Source organism: Leucoraja erinacea, chromosome 26, assembly GCF_028641065.1.
Source record: "Leucoraja erinacea ecotype New England chromosome 26, Leri_hhj_1, whole genome shotgun sequence".
NCBI lineage: Eukaryota > Metazoa > Chordata > Chondrichthyes > Rajiformes > Rajidae > Leucoraja > Leucoraja erinaceus.
In genome coordinates, this window is record NC_073402.1 from 17,089,404 (window position 1) to 17,111,742 (window position 22,339).

The following is a 22,339-nucleotide window of genomic DNA, read 5'->3' on the forward strand; positions in this document are numbered from 1 at the left end:
CTCAGAACAAATTTTGAAGAGCAACTTTGCCATTGATTTTAGGGAAACTCTGGCTCCTGAGTGCTCCAAATGGAGAAGTCCTGTTTAGGATAATATTGACAAACTCAAGACCATGAAGAACACAAAAGTACTGTTCAAAAGCCCAAGCAGCAGCAGTAACATACCACCTCACAAAGTGCCCACCTGCCTGCCCGTGCTCACCCATGTCCACGCCTATCTGTGGAAGAGACAGATGTTGTAACACTAACCACATTAGTGAACTCAGAACCTACAGTAATGAAGTGGAAATAATTCATCGTTAATCCTGAGGGATGCCAAAAAAAAGGAAATGAAGAAGGGCCTGTTTCCACACTGTATCACTCTATGACTATCTCTAATAGGTAAAAAAGAGTATCTCTGAAACACACAGCCCACTTCAACCATGCTGGCCATGGTGCCTACCTATGTTAATCCCATTTGCCTGCATTAGGCTCATATTTCATTACTTTTCCTGTCTGATTACCCGTCCAAATGCTATGACAGGATCTTCCTCCTCTACCTCTTCTGGCAGCTCAATCCAAATATTCCGCATCCTCTGTGTGAATGATTACTCTTTGTGGGATTTTTTTTTTTTTTGCTTTCCATGCGCCTTAAACTGGTGCCCTCCAAATCTAGACTCTCCTGCCAAGGGGAAAGAATTCTGACTAACTGACACTCATAATTTCAAAACCTCCTGGGTCACCCCTCATCCTCCTGGGGATTAAGGGGAGGCGATGTGTGATAAATAGATGAGGAGAAATCTATTTGTGCAGTGAATGGTTCCAGATTGATTATTTTAATATATCAGAACAATGAAGGAAAATAAGAATATGACAAACAAAAATGATGAATCAAGATTAACAACGATCTTGCTGAATGGTGAGTAGACAAACATGCTGGAGAAACTCAGCGGGTGAGGCAGCATCTATGGAGCAAAGGAATAGGTGACATTTCGGGTCAAGACCCTTGTTGAATGGTGAAGCTGTTCAAAGGACTAATTGCCTCCCTCATGTTAATTGCTTGTATACATGTTTTAGAAGAAGGAAGCTATTGCATGCATTTGATCTATCATTTCTGAATATCTGGTACTGCTGAATTAACATGGACTTGTTCTTTCAGATGTTGATGTCCCATCGCCCGATGAGAAATCGGTGCTCACTTACGTCTCCTCTATTTATGAATCATTCCCTAAGGTCCCAGAAGGTGGTGAAGGTATTACTGCAAATGTAAGTATTCATTCTTCCATACCTTTAATTTAACCTGGTTGCATATGTGAGGTGGAGGTGCTAAGTATAACTAGTATTTTTCACATTAAATTGTAAACATATTCAGCTCATAATTTTCATGATACAATAAAACTACAGTTACATTTTGTCACTTGATAAATATGTAGATACATTTAAAGTACCCAGTTTGAAGGAGATGAGGAACAATTTAAGAGGAACCTGAGGGGTAACTTCTTTACACAAAGGGTGGTGAGTGTATGGCATGAGCTGCCAGAGGAGGTAGTTGAGGCAGGTACTATCACAGTGTTTAAGGAACATTTAGACATGGTACAGGGATAGTATAGGTTTAGAGGGATATGGGCAGACAGATGGGACTTGTGTAGATGGGTATGTTGATTGGTGTGGGCATGTTGGGTTGCAGGGCTTGTTTCTACGCAGAATATGAACACAGTAAATCAAAGTTAACTCAGAATGTGAGTACTTGGGTACACAGAACATGTTAAAAAAAGGTTTTGGCATTGCAAATGTATTGTAGTTGAGTTTTAGTTTTTTAGCTTGAGAGATACAGCGTGGTCCGCACTGACTGGCGATCCTTGCACATGAACACTATCCTACACACACTAGGGACAGTTTTACATTTATAGCAAGCCAATAAACCTACAAACCTGTACATCTTTGGAGTGTAGGAGGAAACCCATACAGGGAGCACGTACAAACTTTGTAAAGACAATCACCTGTAGTCAGGATCCAACCCAGGTCTCTGGCGCTGTAAGGCAGTCGCTCTATTGTTGTGCCACCCTTAATGTCTTGTGGGTTGTGGGTTTTCCTCAGTTATTATTTAAGCTTCGGGTGGCGCCAGCAATGACTGCCTCGCCAACAGTCTGTCTGTCCCTTTGCGTTTAAATAGTATGTATTAAATGTACGTTCTTAGTGTTCTTTAGCTTGTTTTATGTGGGGAAGGGGTGGGGAAAACTTTTTCTGATCTCTTGCCTCGACGGAGAGGCCATTTTTTTTTTTTCTGTATCGTATCTCCGTCCGCATTGCAGCCTAACATTGAGGAGTTGGCGGCCTTTGCTGGAGAGCTCCACCGCAGGGAGCCTACGGGAATTTAACATTGCGGAGTCCGCGATCCCTTTGCCAGGGCCTACCTCGGAGGTCCAACCGTGGGTGCTTGCGGACTTAACATCACGGAGTCCACGGTCTCTGGTCAGAGACCGCCTTTGTGAACTCAAAGCCGCGGGAGTTTCGATCGCCCCGACGCGGGAGCTTCGACCACCGGCTGCAGGAGCTTCAATCGCCCCGACAGATGGTTTGACTGCCCCGACCGCGGGTGAATAAAGAAGAAGAATTTTTTTTTTGCCTTCCATCACGTGAGGAATATGGGGAATCCGCTGTGCTGGATGTTTACATTAACTTTTATGCAGTTGTGTGTCTTGTTGCTTTTATTTTTCGTCTGGCTCTATGGTGATTCGCATATCATTGTACCTTAATTGGTACATGTGGCAACAAAATACCTTTTAAACCTTTGAAGCTCTTTTTTTCCCCTCATTATTGTTGCTGTATTGATTCCAGGAGGTTGATTCCAAATGGGAGGAATACCAAGATAAAGTAAACTATCTCTTCCAGTGGATCAGGCAGCACATCAGGCGGATGTCCGATAAAGCTTTTCCACACAATCCTGTAGAACTTAAGGTGATTACTGGCATTTTATCCTGCTTTGTCCTTTACAATGAAGTAACCAAATATCATGTTTCTCCTGATAAGTGAAAATCAGTGCATGTTTTCTTTCCATCCACTGTTTAACAAATGAGCTGCTACAAGTCGAAAACGGAGTATTATGTTGTATACTCATTCCAGCTCTTATCCACATAATTAACTCATTTGCATCTGAGAATCATTTGGTTAAGTTATACATTTGTCTGCAGACATAATAACATTCATGAAATATTTTACTTCAAATGAATTAATTTAAATCTCCCTGAAGTCTCCGTATTTTGGAATCATTGCAAGATGTAACAAAAATGTGGATATAGAAAATCATGAACCATAAGTAAGATAGTATTTTGTTACAAATGGGTGAAATGGAAATATCTATTATGATGCATGTGGTTTGTCAAAGTTATTGTCAATTAATGTTGAAGGAAATATATTTAACAACTGGAGCTGGCAGGGTGGAGAAAGGAGAAACAGTAAATTTGGATTTTCAACAAAAAAAATTATAAAGAGCAGAACTACTGGGACTATTGTGGGTAATATGTTTGCAATAGATTGAGGATTGATTGAAACCAACCAGGAATAAACAGGTAATTTCCAACTTGGAAGGATTTATTTAGTGCAGCTCTGGGATCAGTTACATCCAGTTTGTAACAATTAATTTGATCTGAGTTTACTCCTGATATAAATTTAGGTAAGAAAGGTGTTTGTGAAAAGGTTGTTAAAGAATGATGAGTCAACCTTTACATTTGCCAAATGTTGTTCACTGGCGCAATGAGTGTGGAAACATTTTGATGACAAAAATATTTTGATAGGAAGAAAATACATTTCTTTTTAATCTAGAGATAATTAGATATTAGTAGTTAGAGAAAATTAGACGTAAAATACAACAAGAAATCTACTATCCTCTATTTCTTAACATCAAGCCAACTCCCTATCCTTTCAATCTTCCAACCTTCCCAATCACCCTACCATGTTGCAGCTTCTCAAAGGCCTTGCTAAACTCCATGTAGACAGCACCTCCTGTACTGCCCTTAGCAATCATCTGGGTCACCTCTTTAAATAAACTCAAGCAAATTAGTGAAAACATGATTTCCCATGCACAAAGCCATGCACTATATGCATCATCTGTCCTTACCTTTCTGAAGTTTGATATAAAGAGTCAATGTACAAATACATCAGTACATTAGGAAAGCGAGGTCTGTTGGTCTTTATTTTTATGAGTATGGCATGTCAGAGCAAGGCAATCTTACTGCATTTATGAAGGGAATATGATGAATGTTTACTAGACCAAATTGTGGTTTGAAGGCCCTGAGCCTGATTACAGGAAGGTAGAGTTAAGGTCGAAGATCAGCTCTGATTGGAGCCAGAGCAAATGCCGATTATTAAAAAAATATATATATATCATTTGACTTTGGTTTAAATTTATTAAAAAACGATTTTAACTGTTTATAGGATAGGGCATTCGATGTTTTTAAGTATATGAAATCAGGTAACTCGGGATCAAATGTACAATGCACCAAATTAACTTTTAAATTGGAGATCTGACTGGTTTTAATTTCTATATTGTACACTGCCTTGAGTAGAAAGGAATGAAGAAACTTGAGTGTCCTCCACAAACAATAACAATGTTTGTGGAGGACAGAAGACTGAAGTCTGTAGCCCAGGCAGTTGACTCTTGGCTAAAGGCAGTAATGTATTTGTAGAAAATAAAGTGAATGGATATATTAAACTGGCATGTTTTGTTCTCCACGAAGCATGTGCAAGCTGTTTCTTTTCACTGATTGAACGTTTCCTTTCCCTTCTCTCACTCAGGCACTTTATAATGAATATGTACATTTTAAAGAAACTGAATTACCAGCAAAAGAACTAGAAAAGGCACAAATACAACATTTGTACAAATTGTTTGAGGTAAGACATTGAGATCCAGAAATGGATTTAAGCATTAATAAAGTGTTGTCTGAATGAGGTCTGAAGATTCATTTTAGTTCAGTTTATTATTGTCACGTGTACTGAGGGACAGTGAAAAGTTTAATTGGTGAGGCAAAAAAAATGTTTTTAAATTTCTATATGTTGGGAGCCCTCTGAATTACTACTGAAAACTGTGCACTTCTATGCATTATATTTTGTGCACAAGGTACTGTCATTGATTGAATTAATTCATTACACTAGGTCTAACTTTTTGAGAAATCTCTTTGCGTTTATGCTCATCGCTATTTGACACCAACGTTCGGCCAAGACATTCACAAACATTCACTGGAGAACAAGATTAATCAGCCACTATTTTCCTACAGTGCATCAAAATGTATAGCACTTCATATGATTTTAATTTAGCTGCTACGATTCTATTTTAATTCGACTATAGGTCTGTGAAATGTCTCTTGTTTGCAACTTAGATGTCGGAGAAGCATTCCTGCTTATCTTGCCCTCATATTCAGGTAATTTTGGGGGACAAAAATTACCTTGACAATTTATAGCTGCCCCTTTAAGGATCTGGCTGTCGACGCCTGATCTGTGTTGTGTTTATCACCTGGATCTTGCAAGCAAGCCCTAGTCAAAGTAGTAAAGGATGAAGTTCTGGAATAGATTTTATTCAATATTTTTCATTAAATCTATATCTTTGCCTCTAGGTTTGGATAGAGTTTGGTCGATTTATGCTTCCCCAAGGTTTCCACCCCAATGATGTAGAAGAAGAATGGGGCAAACTGATCTTTGAAATGTTAGATCGAGAGAAAGCCCTCAGACCTGCAGTAGAAAGGTTTGTTTCTGTGTTATAATGAGGTTTGGTCTACAAGCAAGTGCAACAATAGATTAAAGTAACATTTTCATACTATTCTCTGCAGAGCTGGCTATTGGAATATTTAACTTTCCATCAGTACCCTTGTCAAAGCAATTTATGAGCATTGATATTCCGTTAAGGCACACATGAATTTGGTATTAGAAATTGGTGATGCATCTGCCACCACAGAAGGTCTGGGAGTGCATTCATTGCAGATTTTTTAGCAGTGAAATATATTGTTGCAGAAATTAATTATTTGGATATTACATTTAATATTACAAATATTCAAAACAGAAACACAATTTGTGTATTTATGAAATTCAGGACACAGCAACAACCAAATAATGATGTGACACATCAGCATATCTGAGTATTATTATGACTGAACATCTTTCACTTTGAATTGTGTATCTCATGCTACACTGAAAGGAAATTTCACACAATGGCAAGATGAATTCAGAGGGATAACTTTAGGAAATCCATTGCTTTTTAAAAAAAACTTGGATCAGTTTGGCTTTGCTCGTGGGGCTTTTGGTTCTTGTATTGTGCATTTTGAACATTATGTGTATTCTTCAATAAATAAACTGACTTGAACATATTGTTGATTTGTTCATGGAAGTTGGTGTAGGATTTTTTTAAATGAGGATCTCCTATTGGATTTTTTAATGAGTAGGAAATTGTGTTTTTTCTTACCTTTGCCCTGCAAAAATATTTAAAATATTTTTAGTAGATTTCTTTTCTCCTATCCCTCATAGAAACATAGAAATTAGGTGCAGGAGTAGGCCATTCGGCCCTTCGAGCCTGCACCACCATTTAATATGATCATGGCTGATCATCCAATTCAGTATCCCGTACCTGCCTTCTCTCCATACCCTCTGATCCCCTTAGCCACAAGGGCCACATCTAACTCCCTCTTAAATATAGCCAATGAACTGTGTGTGTGGCCTCAACTACCCTCTGTGGCAGAGAGTTCCAGAGATTCACCACTCTCTGTGTGAAAAAAGTTCTCCTCATCTCGGTTTTAAAGGATTTCCCCCTTATCCTTAAGCTGTGACCCCTTGTCCTGGACTTCCCCAACATCGGGAACAATCTTCCTGCATCTAGCCTGTCCAACCCCTTAAGAATTTTGTAAGATTCTATAAGATCCCCTCTCAATCTCCTAAATTCTAGAGAGTATAAACCAAGTCTATCCAGTCATACTGTGACTTTTTATATTTGTATGTGACTTTATACAAAAAATGCAATTATCATGTAGCATGTTTCACATTTAACGAACAAGATGTCAACTGCAGTAACGTGTGTAATTAAATAGAACACAAATTATGTATTTATCTTATTACGCTAATTACACCACTAACATAAAAGGACAGCATAACACATTAAGACTAAAAGTAAATACCGCTTCAGCGACCCCTTGGTGGGTTAATCTGCTGAGTAGGCCACAAGCCAGCCAGCCGCCTTCAATTGTCTTTAATAATCTTAACTCATGCTTTAAAGTTGTGTTTTCATGTGCCATTATATGGATTGTTTCCTGGGGTGCCTGATGCTGCACAACAAAGTTGCAGTCATTTGTATCCTTGGGTTAGTTTTTGCTTTACCAGCTTCCCACCACTCTGACACTGCTTCAGTAACATGGAAGGCTAAACCATTATCAAAGGCCAAATTGCTGTGAGATGTTCACAAAAAAATCTGTATCCTTGAGTAACTCGGGGAGGAGTGTTAGAATTTGGAAGGTGAGCTAAGAATTTATAGTTTCTTGTTTGGGAACTTGTATTTTCCATTGGAAATATTGGAATTATAACATTGAATAAATAGCATGCAATTTTTTAATTACTCAGCAACCTGAGTTTCAGTTTGCGTCAATCATTTTTATACTCTGCGACCAATTTTGACCACAAATTTCATAAATATTACTTTTTAAACAAGTCCAATTTTTACATTTTTATTTCATTTTCAATTTTTGTATAACATTTAAAGTTTCCCTCTTTACCCAAGTGTGCAAAATAGGCAACATTAAGAGGAATGGTTGTTACATTTCACAAATTTATGACTGTTATGTTTCATGGAGTAATTTATTTATTTTCATGTATATGATAAAAGATTTGAAATTATTGCCTTAGTTTGCTTTAACTCTACTATATAAGAATAAAAACTGTCTGATGCAAACAAATGCTTTATGCAATGAATACAAACAATTGCATTACAGAAAGCCACATTAGTAAATTGAAATTAATTTCATCTGTTTTATGTTATATTCAAGGCTGGAACTACTACTGCAGATTGCCAATAAAATTCAAAATGGAGCTTTAAATTGCGAAGAAAAATTAACATTAGCCAAAAATACCCTGCAGGCTGTAAGTAAAGATGTCAACTCTAAAGAAGCCAAGCAGTTAGACTGCCCACTAAAGATTTAAAACAAACTGGATTTCTGTTGACATCTAATAAATTGAATTTATTTTTACAGGATGCTACTCATTTAGAATCAGGGCAGCAGTTTCATTATGAAACTGAAGTGGTCATGTACTTAGAAGAGTGTGAACGATTAATACGACAGCTACAAATTGACGTGCAGATTCTCCGAGATGAGAAGTATTATCAGGTGGAACAGATTGTTATGAGGTAAGTGTAGATGTGTTTATCTGCACTGATACACTCATTATTCTTGCATTAATGCAGATCCAACTCTGCCTAGTTATAATATTTCAATATATTATTGTCATAACATCAAATAATTGTAGTTGAATTGGTAACTGGAACTTTGGAAGATGCATGCCCATTCAGTACAATACAATGAGGCTTCCAATTTAAATTACCTGCTGCCGCAGTTAAATCGTAATCACGATTTGGATACTTGCACAAAACTGAAGCTGTTAGTGCAAAATCAAGTCAGTTATTTCATTGCTTCAGTAACTGGTTTTGCTGCAGCAATAAACCTTGATTGAATGGAGAACGAACATCTACTCCATAATGTATTACATGGAATAAATTGTCAATATTACATGCATGTGGTCGTTTGATAGAAGGATGTATATTTAAATTCTTAAAAACCTTCTGCAGAAAAAAATGACAAAGCTTTTCACAATGTTTTGCCGAATAAATTGGTGTGATTTGGGTTTTGTGTTATTTATTGATGATTAACAGGAGCTTTTAGTTATGCATGCTTTGTTAATGTTGATTCAAATGTTTTGCTATCGAAACCATTTCAAAAGTGCACCTGCTGAATTTTGTGTAAGTAGAACAGTCGTGTATTTTCTTTCCAAAAATCTTGAATTCTCAGCATGCTCGTCATTTTTTCGCAGAATCATTAAACTGCAGGATGAACTGGTGACGTTGAGGCTCGAGTGCACCAACCTGTACAGGAAAGGACATTTTATCTCCTCAACAGACCACTTGCAGCCTTTGAACCTGACTGCCATTGACTTAACAACTGATGTTGGTTCAAGCACTTTACACATCTCCTCCCTCACGGGATTTAAAAAACCCACAACAAGATCAGAATTGATTGCAATCTCTTCAACGCAAGATGAAGGAAGCCTGCGATTTGTCTATGAGCTTTTGGCCTGGGTGGAGGAAACGCAGGTACTGAACACAATTTCATTTAAACAGAAGTGTTCTTTGCAATACACCTTAGAATAAAGAGTTCACATAGCTTAGAATTAGATTCATATTGTCAAGAGCCTCATGATCTCCAGTTCCAGGCAAGCAATGTTTTTTTATTGAGTCATAGTATGTGGACACAGGCCCTTCAACCCAACCCACCCACACCGACCAACATGTCCCATCTACACTCGTCCCGCATGCCCGCATAGAGCTCTATTTCTGATTATACTTACATTCTCTCATCTCTGTCTCATTTTTTTCTATACTACAGCTATGTCGCAGCACTCTTTGAGATAACCCTAGATGACTTTACCAATATACCATTTCAGTTTCTTGAAATGGAGGCAAATGCAGATCCCCATTGAAATTAGATTTTTGTCCCTGTATAATTTTTGATGCTGCTCTAAGATTGAAAAGAAATACAATTCAGACCTAGCAAGCTAGATCTCTTGTGAACCTTTTCATATTTCAAAACTTAAAACACGAGTGGAAAAGTATTGTTCGGGTTTAGTTTTCCCGTTCACCGTTCCCTTTTTGTCCTTTAGAAATTGTTCAATATGGAACAGGCCCTTTGGGAATCTGTTTGACAGGTGCCAGCAATCACTATTCTCTTGTTGTGCAGGATTCAAATATACATCCTCCAAGGTCTATAAAATATAATGCAAAAACGTATAAGCTTGTTTCTAAATAATCTCTCCCTATCACAAATTATGAGAACCTTGTTCCATAACTGTCTCGCTTGCTGTTTGCATGAAGGTTTGAGGATCATTGTGATTGGAGCATAATGTTTATGTGTGAGGGTGTGCATATGCGAGTTAATGGACATTTTTCTGATGGTGTACTTTTATGTACAAAGTTACCAGCATTATTTTTCTGCTATCATCCCAGTTAGAAATGTTCTTGTTCAATGTACACTGTGGCTTTTATGATGGATTTCTCCTGTATTAGTGTCTTGCAACCATTTGATACACCCAGCAATGTTGGCAGTCACAGTAATTAATACCCGACTCGGTTTTGATCAGTTTAATTTGTTGGTGTATATTTAAGCAAACTTCTCGTGTTGGGAGATAGTCCAAACACAGGATCTACACAATCTAGAGCAGATGAAAGCATTTCTAATGCTGGAGTGCTGTTGAGCTGATAATGTATGGTTTCCTTCTGCAGGTTAAACTTGATCGAGCTGAATGGGGCACGGACTTGCCCAATGTGGAGATGCAGCTGGAAACACACAGGACAATCCATGCTGCAGTGGAAGAACTGGACTCTAGTCTTAAAGAAGCTAAAATTTATGAAGTAACTTTTTTTCCTATTATTTTGTCTCACTATTTTGGGGGAAAAAAATGCTTCTAAGTGCATTATAATAAATAATTAAAATCTTAAACTTCGCTGTTGCTGAAATTGCCCAACGAGATAATTTTCTCAATTGCTGACCATACTACCCAGTGCAGCGCAATGTGATAAACTGTTCCCCTTGAGATCTGATTGCCATCATCCCTTATCCTCAAAATTAATAAAATCCAGATGAGTGACATGGGAATATTCCAACGCATTTCTAGGCAGTTAAAAAGTTTCATCTTTACATTCCTGAACTTTGTTATACATGTTATAAACTTCTTTTTAATCCTCTGCTTGCTGACATGTACTGGTTCCTAATTTAGAAATACATATTTTAGAATTTTCATCCTTATTAAATCTCTAAATCTAACTGTAATGCTCTTCACTACCCCGGCAATCTCTGCCCCCACAATAATCTTCATTCTAATTCAGGCTTCGTCTGAAGAAAGGTCTCAACTCGAAACGTCACCCATTCCTTCGCTGCAGAGATGCTGCCTGACCCGCTGAGTTACTCCAGCATTTTGTATCTACCTTCGATTTAAACCAGCATCTGCAGTTCTTTCCCACACTGATACCCAGTTATGATCAGTTAGGTAGCTGATCCTATTGAATTCCTGGTCTATGATGCCTCCCACTGTGTTGATTGTAGGGATTCAGTGAAGGTAATGCATTCAATATGAAAATATGGCGGTTAGACTCATTCTTGTTAGGTGGGATCATTCAGTGACACCATACCAGCCAGCTACACTAGTCCCACCTGCCTGCATTTGGCCCATATCCCTCCAAACTTGTCCTAGCCATGCATTGTCTAACTGTTCTAATTGCTGTTATATCTTTGGGTCCCTGTGCTCACCCTCACAATTGTAATTCTTATTTTCCAAGGAGTATGTGTCCTCTTTATTTTTACTATCAAAGTGTAATGCTTCATATTCACCAATGTAAATAGTAATTAATTTGCAAATGATCTGACATTTTCATTCTGCAAGTTTATTAATATTTCCTTGCTTTTTAAAAAAAAAATTGTATTCTTCACTATCCTACCCCAACAATCTGTATTCCACAGATTTTAAAATTCTACTTCTGATTCCCAAGTGTAGATCATTTTGTTAAACAATGACTAAGAGTGATCTCAATACAAATGTTTGTGTAGTACCAATTCCCATATTGTGTAACTCCAACAACCCTTAAACCCTGTGGTCTGTAGCAGTTGGTGGAGTATGGTGAACAAACTCAAAAGTGCATGAACAGGGAGGACCAAACTTTCAGTATATTAAGTTTTCACCGTCTTTGCAGTCAGAAGAATAAACAATGCTATTTAATTATGTGGCTCTGTATAATTATTGATTAGTTGCTTTTGGTGACATGGTCACTTTGGGGAGCTTTATTAGAGGCTTAGGTTTATTAAAAAAAAAAGTATTTTTAAGATGTCAGCATTGCTTGCAAGATTGCATTTATTGCCCAGCTTCCTCATGCTGTTCACACACCATCTTTGCAGTTCATCTGTAATGGTGGTACAGGTACTCCTGTGCTGTTAGTTACTGACTTACAGGATTTAAAATTAGCAAGTATGAAGGAATATAACTTCCACGTCAGCTTTGATGTGGTGCAAATGCATTTGTGTCTTGATGTGGTTTAGCAGAAACCTTAACAACCTTCATTAATTAATAAATATTCCCAATCTTTACAGGGCCAAATCTCTTCAAACTTCAAGACCAGTTATTCAGATACGCTATGTAAACTGGAAGTACAATACCTCAAACTACTGGTAAGTTAATCAGTTGAAGTATCCAATTGTTTCTTTATAAATAGGCAGTAAGTGCACAATGTTTTAAGGGCACTACAGCAAATAACCTTTTCGTTCACAAGTATTAAAAGCTATCAGTTGTCCGATCAAATCCTGTCAATAAAGATAATTAAATTAAATCAGAGCAGAATAAAACATTTTCTCTTGAATGATCCTTAGGTACAAACTGTGCTCATTGTTTTGAGGCACGTCTTTGTTGAAATAAAGCAGACCTGTTCTTCAATCCCTTAAGCAATATAATGCATTTATATTAGTCCCAGTTTATTTGAGTAGGTATGTCTAAACTTCTGTGACATATCTAGCTCAGTTTCTGCACTGTCAATGCGCATTCAAAAGATCTATTTATGTAGTTTAAAAATATAATTAATTGTATCTATTTAACCAATTGTACTAAATTATAGTAGATTGAGAATGAGGAATTGACCTCTACTTTGACAAAGACAATGCATTGACACCAATCAAAATATGTGAGCAATAATGGTTGGATGCAATATTTTTAAAATAATTGAAAGTTAATTTCACTGTACCTTAAATCGTACATGTGACAATAAACTGACCTTGAAAACTTGACCTTTAAACCATGAAGTTAATATATTCCATATTCAAAAAATGTTGCTGACAAAGAACTTTCATTTACCTTTTTAATTCATGTAATACGTGCAGTTGCATTTTATCGTGAACATTTTATTTTATATAAGCATCATTTAGTTGGGGAATCGTGCACCAGAGGACATAGGTTTAAAGTGATGGGGAAAATATTTAATAGGAACCTGAGGGGTAACTTTTTCATGCAAAGGGTGGCAGATGTATGGAACAAGCCACCAGAAAAGGTAGTTGAAGCAGGTACTATTGCAATGTTTAAGAAACGTTTAGACATGGATAGGACAGGGTTAGAGGAATATAGGCCAAATGCAAACATGTGGGACTAGTGTAGATGGGACATGTTGGTCATTGTGGGCAAGTTGGTTTGAAGGGCTGGTTTCCACGCTGTCTGACACTGTGACTCTGAGGCCATGCGATTTCAACTTATTCTGACATAGAAGGAGACTATTTGGTCCATCAGCTCTGCGTTGGTTTGCAGCAGATCAACCCATCAGTTTCATTCCCCCCTCTGCTATTTTCCCAGCAATTTCATTCTCAAGTGTGTCCATCAACTCCCATTTGATTTTATTGCTACTTCCTTTATTATTAAGCGATACTTTACAGTTGCCAGTTAAGCTACCAACACATCTTTAGAAGGGGGGAGGAAGCCAGAAGAAATTTGATTAATGGAGAACATGCAGAGTCCAAAGTCCTCTGCAAACCTGCAGAGTTGAGTTTAAACTGGGCCCCTGGAGCTCTGAGCAGCAGTATTAACCACTGTGCAAACAATCCCACCAACATTTCAATTTAGCTACTTGATAAAGTGGTAGTGTTTGTTGGACACTTCAACCCATCCTTGGAAGGAAGCAGAGGGAGGTGGTGAAAGGTTGCTTCTCGGACTGGAGGCCTGTGACTAGTGGTGTGCCTCGGGGTTCGGTGCTGGGCCCATTACGGGTCCCATTACTGTTTGTCATCAATGATTTGGATGAGAACAGACATGACAAGATCAGTAAGTTTGCAGATGATACAAAAATGCGTAGTTTTGAAGATAGTGCAGATGGTTGTGAAAAATTGCAGCGGGATCTCAATCGATTGGCCAAGTGGGCTGAGCAATGGTTGATGGAATTTCATGCAGAGAAATTTGTGGTGCTGCATTTTGGGAAGTCTAACATGGGCAGGACCTACACAGTAAATGACGGGGTGTAAATGTAAATGCATAGTGTTGTAGTGCAGAGGGATCTAGGAGTGTAGGTGCATAGTTCCTTGGAGGTGGAGTCTCAGGTAGATCGGGTGGTCAAAAAGGCTTTTGGTACGTTGGCCTTCAGCAACCAGAGTATTGAATATAGAAGTTGGGAGGTCATGTTGCAGTTGTATAAGACGTAGTAAGGCCGCATTTGGAGTATTATGAACATTGTGAAAATTCACGAGGATGTTGCCAGGACTGGAGGGTCTGAGCTATAGGGAGAAGTTGAGTAGGCCGGGACTCTATTCCTTGGAGCACAGGAGGATGAGTGGCGATCTTATAGAGGTCTATTAGATCATGAGAGGAATAGATTGGGTAGATGCACAGAGTCTCTTTCCCAGAGTAGGTGAATTGACGACTAGAGGACATGGGTTTAAAGTGAAGGGGAAAAGATTTAATAGGAACCTGTGGGGTAACTTTTTCACACAAAGGGTGGTTGGTGTATGGAACAAGCTGCCAGAGGATGTAGTTGAGGCAGGGACTATCCCAACATTTAAGAAACAATTAGACAGGTACGTGGATAGGACAGGTTTGGAGGGATATGGACCAAATGCGGGCAGGTGGGACTAGTGTAGCTGTGACATGTTGGGTGGTATGGGCAAGTTGGGCCGAAGGGCCTGTTTCCATACTGTATCACTCTATGACTCTAACCCTTGTTCTATGGTCAGTATGTAACCCTTTATTTTTCTTCCTCAGGAAACATCAAGGCTGCGTTTGAGACACTTGTTAAGTTTGCACAGTTTTGTATCAAATGTGACAACTGAGCTTATTTGGCTAAATGAAAAGGAGGAGGAAGAATTGGCCTACGATTGGAGTGACAACAATACGAATATTTCTACAAAGAAAGAATATTTCATCGTAAGTTTTATGTTTAAAGTTCAGCCCACATCCAGCTTTCACCAGCCTGACTGCAGGGCACCAGGGAGGGCAGCTGAAGGCACTGCCAATGTTTCCAAAGGAGCCAAGGTTGGACTGCAGGCCACTGCTGTAACCTGAAGGATGAGGACCATTGGCAGTCGGGGTGTGCTCAAAGAGAGAAACTGGGCATATGCGGGGGCTGAGTGGAAAATAACTTCAAGCTGGGAGATGGCATGCATGGCAGCTGGAGAATGGAGGAAGGTCATGGGTGGATGAAGGGGAGGAGGAGCTGGGAAAGGAGGACTAAGGAGGCAGACACAAAATGCTGGAGTAACTCAGCAGGGACAGGCAGCATTTCTGGAGAAAAAGAACTGGTTAACGTCTCGGGTCAAAACCCTTCAGACTTTTTTTTTTTTCTGTAGAGCTGCTGCCTGACCCGAGTTCCTCCAGCATTTTGTGTCTATCTTTGATATAAGTTAGCATCTGCAGTTCCATCCTGCGCTCTAAGGGAGGCAGTTAGGAGATGGGATCAGGATAAAAAGGAGGAGGAAGAGGATGAGGGAGCGCAACCGGGGAGGAAGGAGCAGATAAAATAATTTTCTCTGCACACATGCATAGGTGTACATGAGACCAGAGACCGCTTGTTTGATCTCCTTGCAATAAGATCAAGATCTTCCTCTGCTGAGTCCCTCTGGTAGTGTGGGAGCTGAACACTAACCCCATAATATAATAGAGGGCATGTGGGTATCTTCTGTTTCTCAGTACTTAATGCATGTCATCCTTGACCCTGTGAGAGAGCCTCAGAAGAAGACAGCTTCTTCAAGGACCTCTCTTTTCACTTTCTCAGCCCACTGTTTGCTTTTCTGTCTGCTCTCATTTCCCGGCAACGATATGAATGAAATGAAGAATGTCGTGAACTGGGAATGGACTATTCATCATGTCATTTATATTGTAACATTTTTCTAATGTGGTTGGCTTGACAACTGTTTCCCAGCTGCAGAGTAGCTTTGGGGGGAAATGTACATCCCCTGACCATCCCTGCTTGTTGATTGCCTGAGTGGCCACTGGATCTTTCCTGAAATTTTGCTTGCAAATTCTGGGCTTTCAATAGAGCATCTTTGCACTGAACAGCACCACAAAACAGCTGTTATGTTTGTCCCAATGTTGGCATTCGGGCCTTTAGCTGCGAAGTCCCTGTGTGTTGTGATTCCTTCCCTGAACTTTTTTTGACTTTCGCTGTTTTCCTTTGCTGCCTCTTTGTATGGGTGTTTAGTTATCTAGCCTGGTTACTCCTTCTGTGTTTTGGTGGTAAGCTTGTCTGACAACAGTGTATTCAAACCTTTCATTTTGCTTAAAAAAAAGAGCTAGTTAAAACATGATTTTTTTTTTTTGTGGAGTGTTGAATTACAATAAATAAATGGCATCTCTCCACTGAGTACTGTGAGAAAATTCTTTGCTCCACTGGTGTTGAGGTAACCATGGACACTAAGCAAGTCTAATAAGAATCTTAGTGTGGTTTTGGAACAGAAAAATCAACAATGTGCTACAATTCTCAGGCAGCACCAGGAGAAATGTAGAAAATGCACAAAACTGGTAACTCGCCTCTGTCAGTCTAACAGGATATGAACTGGGACGATCACTGTAAAAGGGGTTGCTGACTGGACCACTTCCAGTGTAAGGAGCAGGGAATGGTGGAGCACCATGGATCTATAAGATTGTGTGCTTATACCCACTGTTTCAGATATATTCTTCTGGTCTCTCCACGAGTAACAAAATAAATTACCTCCCCTTTACATCAAATCAAAATCCACATGTTCTCATCTTGGTCGATTGCCCAGCTGGGCTGAGGAATGATTGATGGAATTTAATGCAGAGAAATGTAAGGTGTTGCATTTTGGGATGTCTAACAAGGGCAGGACCTGCACAGTGAATGATAGGCCTCTGGGGAGAGTTGTAAAGCAGGGATCTAGGAGTACAGGTGCATGGTTCCTTGAAGGTCAAATCGCAGGTTGATAAGGTGGTCAAAAAGGCTTTTGGCACTTTGGCCTTCATCAGTCAGAATATTGAGTATAGAAGTTGGGAGGTCATGTTGCAGGTGTATAAGATGTTGGTGAGACCGCATTTAGAGTATTGTGTTCAGTTCTGGGTACCATGTTATAGGAAATATATTGTCAAGCTTGAAAGGTTTCAGAGAAGATTTACAAGGATGTTGCCAGGACTAGGAGGTGTGAGCGAAAGGGAGAGGTTGAATACGTTTATTCTCACCACAGATTAGGAACACGATTTAGTTTCCTCACAAATCAACATCAGAAGCCAAACTCTTTGGACTGCACTAAAGTACATTGACTTGACCATTGTTTAAAACAATTATTTGATGTCTTAATCAAGATCAGGCTAGTTAAGTCACCAACTGGATGCAAGAGAGCTCAGCACAACAAATCTGGAGTAATCAGAAGTGAACATTACATAAAAATAAAAGCATGTTAAATTAGCATGCATGGTACTTTTGTTCTGAGAAAGTTAGTCATGAAGAAATTGCAAGAAACAAGGAAGATAGATAACTGTTACCACATGCCCAATTCACATGTAATAAGTAGCAACTGTCAACAAAAGCTGACTAAAACTGAAGTACATGAACATACCAAGTGACCCACTGCAAATGCTAAGCCAATGTTTATGTTGGGAAATCTTTGTTGGACAAAATCTTACCCTGCATCAATATTTTCATTTTGTTAACAACATTGCTTGCAAGGCCATCAGTAATGTGCAAATTCCATTGGCTCTGTAGACACATGAAAGTCCTGTGTCTACAGAGGAATATTCCTGTAAGAGGATTATGTGAATTACATTGAATTTATTAAGAGTAAATGAAAGATTCAAGAGTAAATGAAAAAAAAAAAAATGAAATGCGTTAACCTGGCTCACTCCTGTAGATTAAAAGAGCTGCTTTAGGAAATGAATGGCATGTTTGCAATCACACAAATACAGGTTCATCTAACTTTTAATAATAGAGATTTATTCACCAAGTTCATGAGTAATGAAATATTACCTCAGTTCAAATCCCAAACCCTTCCTAATTATTTTAAGACATTTTAAAATTGTGCTGTATTGGTAAGACTGTAGTTGCAATTTTTAAATCGCATCATGTTTGAGGTAGTCACAATTTTGTATGTCTCATGTTTTTGTAGGAGAGCACAATTAATCAGTGGGATTAGTCATTTGGGAGGATTGAAACTCCCTCTCGCTTACTATATATATATATAATACACACACACACACACACACACACACATATATATATATATATATATATATATATATATCTATATCTATATATATATATATATATCTATATCTATATCTATATCTAGACTAAGTGGGACCCGTTGGGTCCTATGTTCACACGCTGGTCCCTCGACGCAATATTCCACCTCTCCACCAATTCCAATATTGGTGGCCAGTGGGGGGGGCTTTCTGGAGAGCTGGTATGGGTGTTGTTGGCTGCAGGGACTACTGGTCTCCAGAGGGCTAGTATGGACATTGTGGGCAAAATAGATTCTTGGGGTGGCAGCTCAGTCCCTCAAGCCTGATGTGCTGGCAGCTCACTCACGGCTGGTGGGCTGGCAGCTCACTCACGGCTATTCCTTGAAATTCAAGCAGAGTGCAAGGCCACCAAATTCAAGTGCAGTTTCATACCACTTCAAGCAGGGTGCAGGGCCACCAAATTTGGTTCAGTTTCCTACCACTTCAAGCAGGGTGCAAGGCCACCGAATTCAAGTGCAGTTTCCAACCACTTCAAGCAGGGTGCAAGACCACCAAATTCAAGTGCAGTTTCATACCAGTTCAAGCAGGGTGCAAGGCCACCACATTCAAATGCAGTTTCATACCATTTCAAGCAAGGTGAATCCACCATAAAACCACACAAAACACCACACTTACAGTTCAGTAGACATTCAGTGTGTTCAGTTGATTCACAGCTCGGACAGAGTTGTAACCTCTCTCCCTCCACCATCATGCAGAGAATGAGCCACACCACTCTTCCGGGTTTTATAATCCCTCCCCCTTCCACCGGAAATGGTGTGGCCTTCATGGCTTGATTGACAGGAGAGAGATTCTCAACATTTTTTAAACACTAATAACACTTTTATTTTTCATTGATGGGAAGAATCCTCTGCACCTGATCAGCGGAGTGGGACTGAGTAAGATGGGCAAAAATCACAGCCATAAGTGGTAGCGTTTTACCTAAAATCAATATAGTGCAAACAGGAAGTTGTCAAGTTTAGACAAACAACCCTTTGCAGTGCCTTTTCACTTCAACCCAAAACCCGCCCAAACAACCATTTGCAGTGCATTTTCACTTCAAACCAAACAACCATTTGCAGTGCATTTTTACTTCAAACCAAACAACCATTTGCAGTGCATTTTTACTTCAACCCAAACAACCATTTGCAGTGCATTTTTACTTCAACCCAAAACAACCATTTGCAGTGCATTTTTACTTCAACCCAAACAACCATTTGCAGTGCATTTTTACTTCAACCCAAACAACCATTTGCAGTGCATTTTTACTTCAACCCAAACAACCCAAACAGCCATTTGCAGTGCATTTTTACTTCAACCCAAACAACCATTTGCAGTGCATTTTTACTTCAACCCAAACAACCATTTGCAGTGCATTTTTACTTCAACCCAAACAACCATTTGCAGTGCATTTTTACTTCAACCCAAACAACCATTAGCAGTGTATTTTTACTTCAACCCAAACAACCATTAGCAGTGCATTTTTACTTCAACCCAAACAACCATTAGCAGTGTATTTTTACTTCAACCCAAACAACCATTTGCAGTGCATTTTTACTTCAACCCAAACAACCATTAGCAGTGCATTTTTACTTAAACCCAAACAACCATTAGCAGTGCATCTTTACTTCAACCCAAACACACTTTGGCAATGCATTTTTACTTCAACCCAACCATATTTTCATTTGCAAACCACATTAAGGGCACTCACAGTTGAGTAGACATGTCTTCAGTGTTATTCAGAGCTCAGAGAGACGTGACCCTCTGGCTTCCTCCATCTTGCAGAGACTGAGTGAGGCACATCACTTCCTGGTCTTATAGTCCCTCCCCCTCCCTCCAGCAGGGGCAGCAGAGAGAGTGGCTAATTTTTTTAAAACATTAATATCTCTCTGATTTTTCATCGATGGGAAAAATCCTCTGGTCCCGGAAGCCGGAGGGGGGCTCTGAGCGAGGTGGCCAGAAATGATGGCCGTAGGTGGTGGCGTTCTCTCGGAAATCGCAGCACAGTGAGCCAAAAGCGGTCAAGATCAGACTTTTAGTAATATAGATAGTTTCAATCCTCCTAAATGATTAATCCCACTTATTAATTTAATTTGACCATTGGAGCATAGAGTTCAGCAAAATCATTAATTCTCTCTCTGGTAAACAAATAACTTAACAGTGACAGTAACTTTTACACAATTGAAATTGTGGCTTAATGCAAACTGCAGCAGTGTTTTGTGGGATAAAATGATACGTGCCGGGCAAAATTAATTCTAATAGTAGAGGGTTACAACCTGGATAGTTAATGAAAAAATCACCTGAACTTGTTCTTTACAGTTGGTGAGTTTCATTATAAATTCCAAGATAGATTTCTAATCTTTGCAATGGACAATTGCAGCTTTTTCTTGTTCCTCAGTCATTTATATTCTGTCCCCATTCAACTTGATAATTGAACATTGAAGCAATGGACTGAAGGTTGGTTAAAAATAAATCTTCCCCTGTATCCTGTAGGACCTAAAGAAAGAACTGGAGCAGAAGCAAATGTTTATTAAGTCCCACCAGGAGACAGGAGAACAGCTTTCACTGGAGAGCCATCCCGCCAGGCAGACGGTGGAGGTAATTTGTCCAACTCATCTGTGACATTTTGACAAATTATTATTGAATTTTAATTTCATTGGTTGATTTCTTGATTGTTTAATTTATTATGGAGTTAAAAAATAAGATCATTTTACTGGTTTAAGTTTAGATTTGCAGTTCATGGCAATTGTTCCAATGATATGCAGCATTATCTCTTGTTTTCTGGAGCAGCTATTAAAACCCCAGCGCACTCCTACTGTTCATTGAGTGCCTAGATTTTAAAGTCTCTATCAGGGAATGTTAGATGCTGGCATGATTACTTCTGCTTGCTGAAATATAACATGTTAATTATCAGAGAATCATTTTAATTCCCAAATCTTGCCAACCTTGATCTTGCCAACCTTGTTAATATAACATTGTAGGGGATGGTGAGGCATCTTACTAATAATTGTGGTGCCTTCAGGGTTTGGCATGTCTATCATTCAGTGATATCTATCAGTGAAATTCGAGGTAGATGATATTTTCTGTGTATTTCTAATAATGGATACAATCAATCTTGTAGATAAACACCAAGATTGATGGGCTTGGCACCATGCTCAGCACTGACATAGTGGGCCAAAGGGCCTGCTCTTGTGCTATACTGTTCTATGTATCGTTGCAATACGTTAATGTACCCATGTCAGTTTAGTAAAGGGCCTGTCGCACTGTACGTCGTAATTCAAGAGTTCTCCCGAGTTCTCCCCTGATTCGAGCTCGTGTAATGTACTTAGCGGGTACGTAGGAGCTCGTGGATGTCACGTAGAGGCGCGTACAAGTAACGGTAGGTACTCGGGAAATCCAATAAACTCCTGACGTTTTTTCAACACTGTGAAAAATGTCCACGAGTAAAAAAATACTCGTGATGAAAAAAAATGTTACTTTTTACTCGTACGAGCCCCTACGTACATTACACGAGCTCGAATCAGGGGGAACTCGGGAGAACTCTTGAATTACCTCGTACAGTGGGACAGGCCCTTAATACAATTAAATCTGTTCATTACAACTAAGAATATTGCTGTTTAATGCAGGGACAGAGTTTTATTAACTGCAAGAGACTTAACAGAGAATGGGAAAATAATATTGGGGTAAAGACTAGATGGTGGAGGTGGCTGACTCCATCTCCTGTTTCATAAGTTGGTGTGTTTGTTCCGTAACATTTCAAAACTAATATCCAACAAGGCTGCCCCAATTAAATATGTCACAGGGATACTGACTGTTTCAAGTTGTGGGGGAATGATTTAGATATAGGAGCTGGGGAATAACGAAGCAAGCAGATCAGTCAC

At 39.1% G+C, this 22,339-nt stretch overlaps 1 protein-coding gene across 1 annotated transcript in view; it reads left to right on the forward strand.

Moving 5' to 3' along the window:
• LOC129709575 (microtubule-actin cross-linking factor 1-like) overlaps positions 1-22,339 on the forward strand; it is a 335,842-nt gene that overhangs the window by 182,840 nt on the left and 130,663 nt on the right. The window contains exons 8-18 of the mRNA XM_055656025.1: positions 1,138-1,244; positions 2,817-2,936; positions 4,773-4,868; positions 5,588-5,715; positions 7,997-8,090; positions 8,201-8,355; positions 9,036-9,315; positions 10,501-10,629; positions 12,359-12,436; positions 14,997-15,158; positions 20,952-21,056. Of these exons, the coding sequence (XP_055512000.1) occupies positions 1,138-1,244; positions 2,817-2,936; positions 4,773-4,868; positions 5,588-5,715; positions 7,997-8,090; positions 8,201-8,355; positions 9,036-9,315; positions 10,501-10,629; positions 12,359-12,436; positions 14,997-15,158; positions 20,952-21,056 (1,454 nt within the window). The remainder of the gene's footprint in view (positions 1-1,137; positions 1,245-2,816; positions 2,937-4,772; positions 4,869-5,587; positions 5,716-7,996; positions 8,091-8,200; positions 8,356-9,035; positions 9,316-10,500; positions 10,630-12,358; positions 12,437-14,996; positions 15,159-20,951; positions 21,057-22,339) is intronic.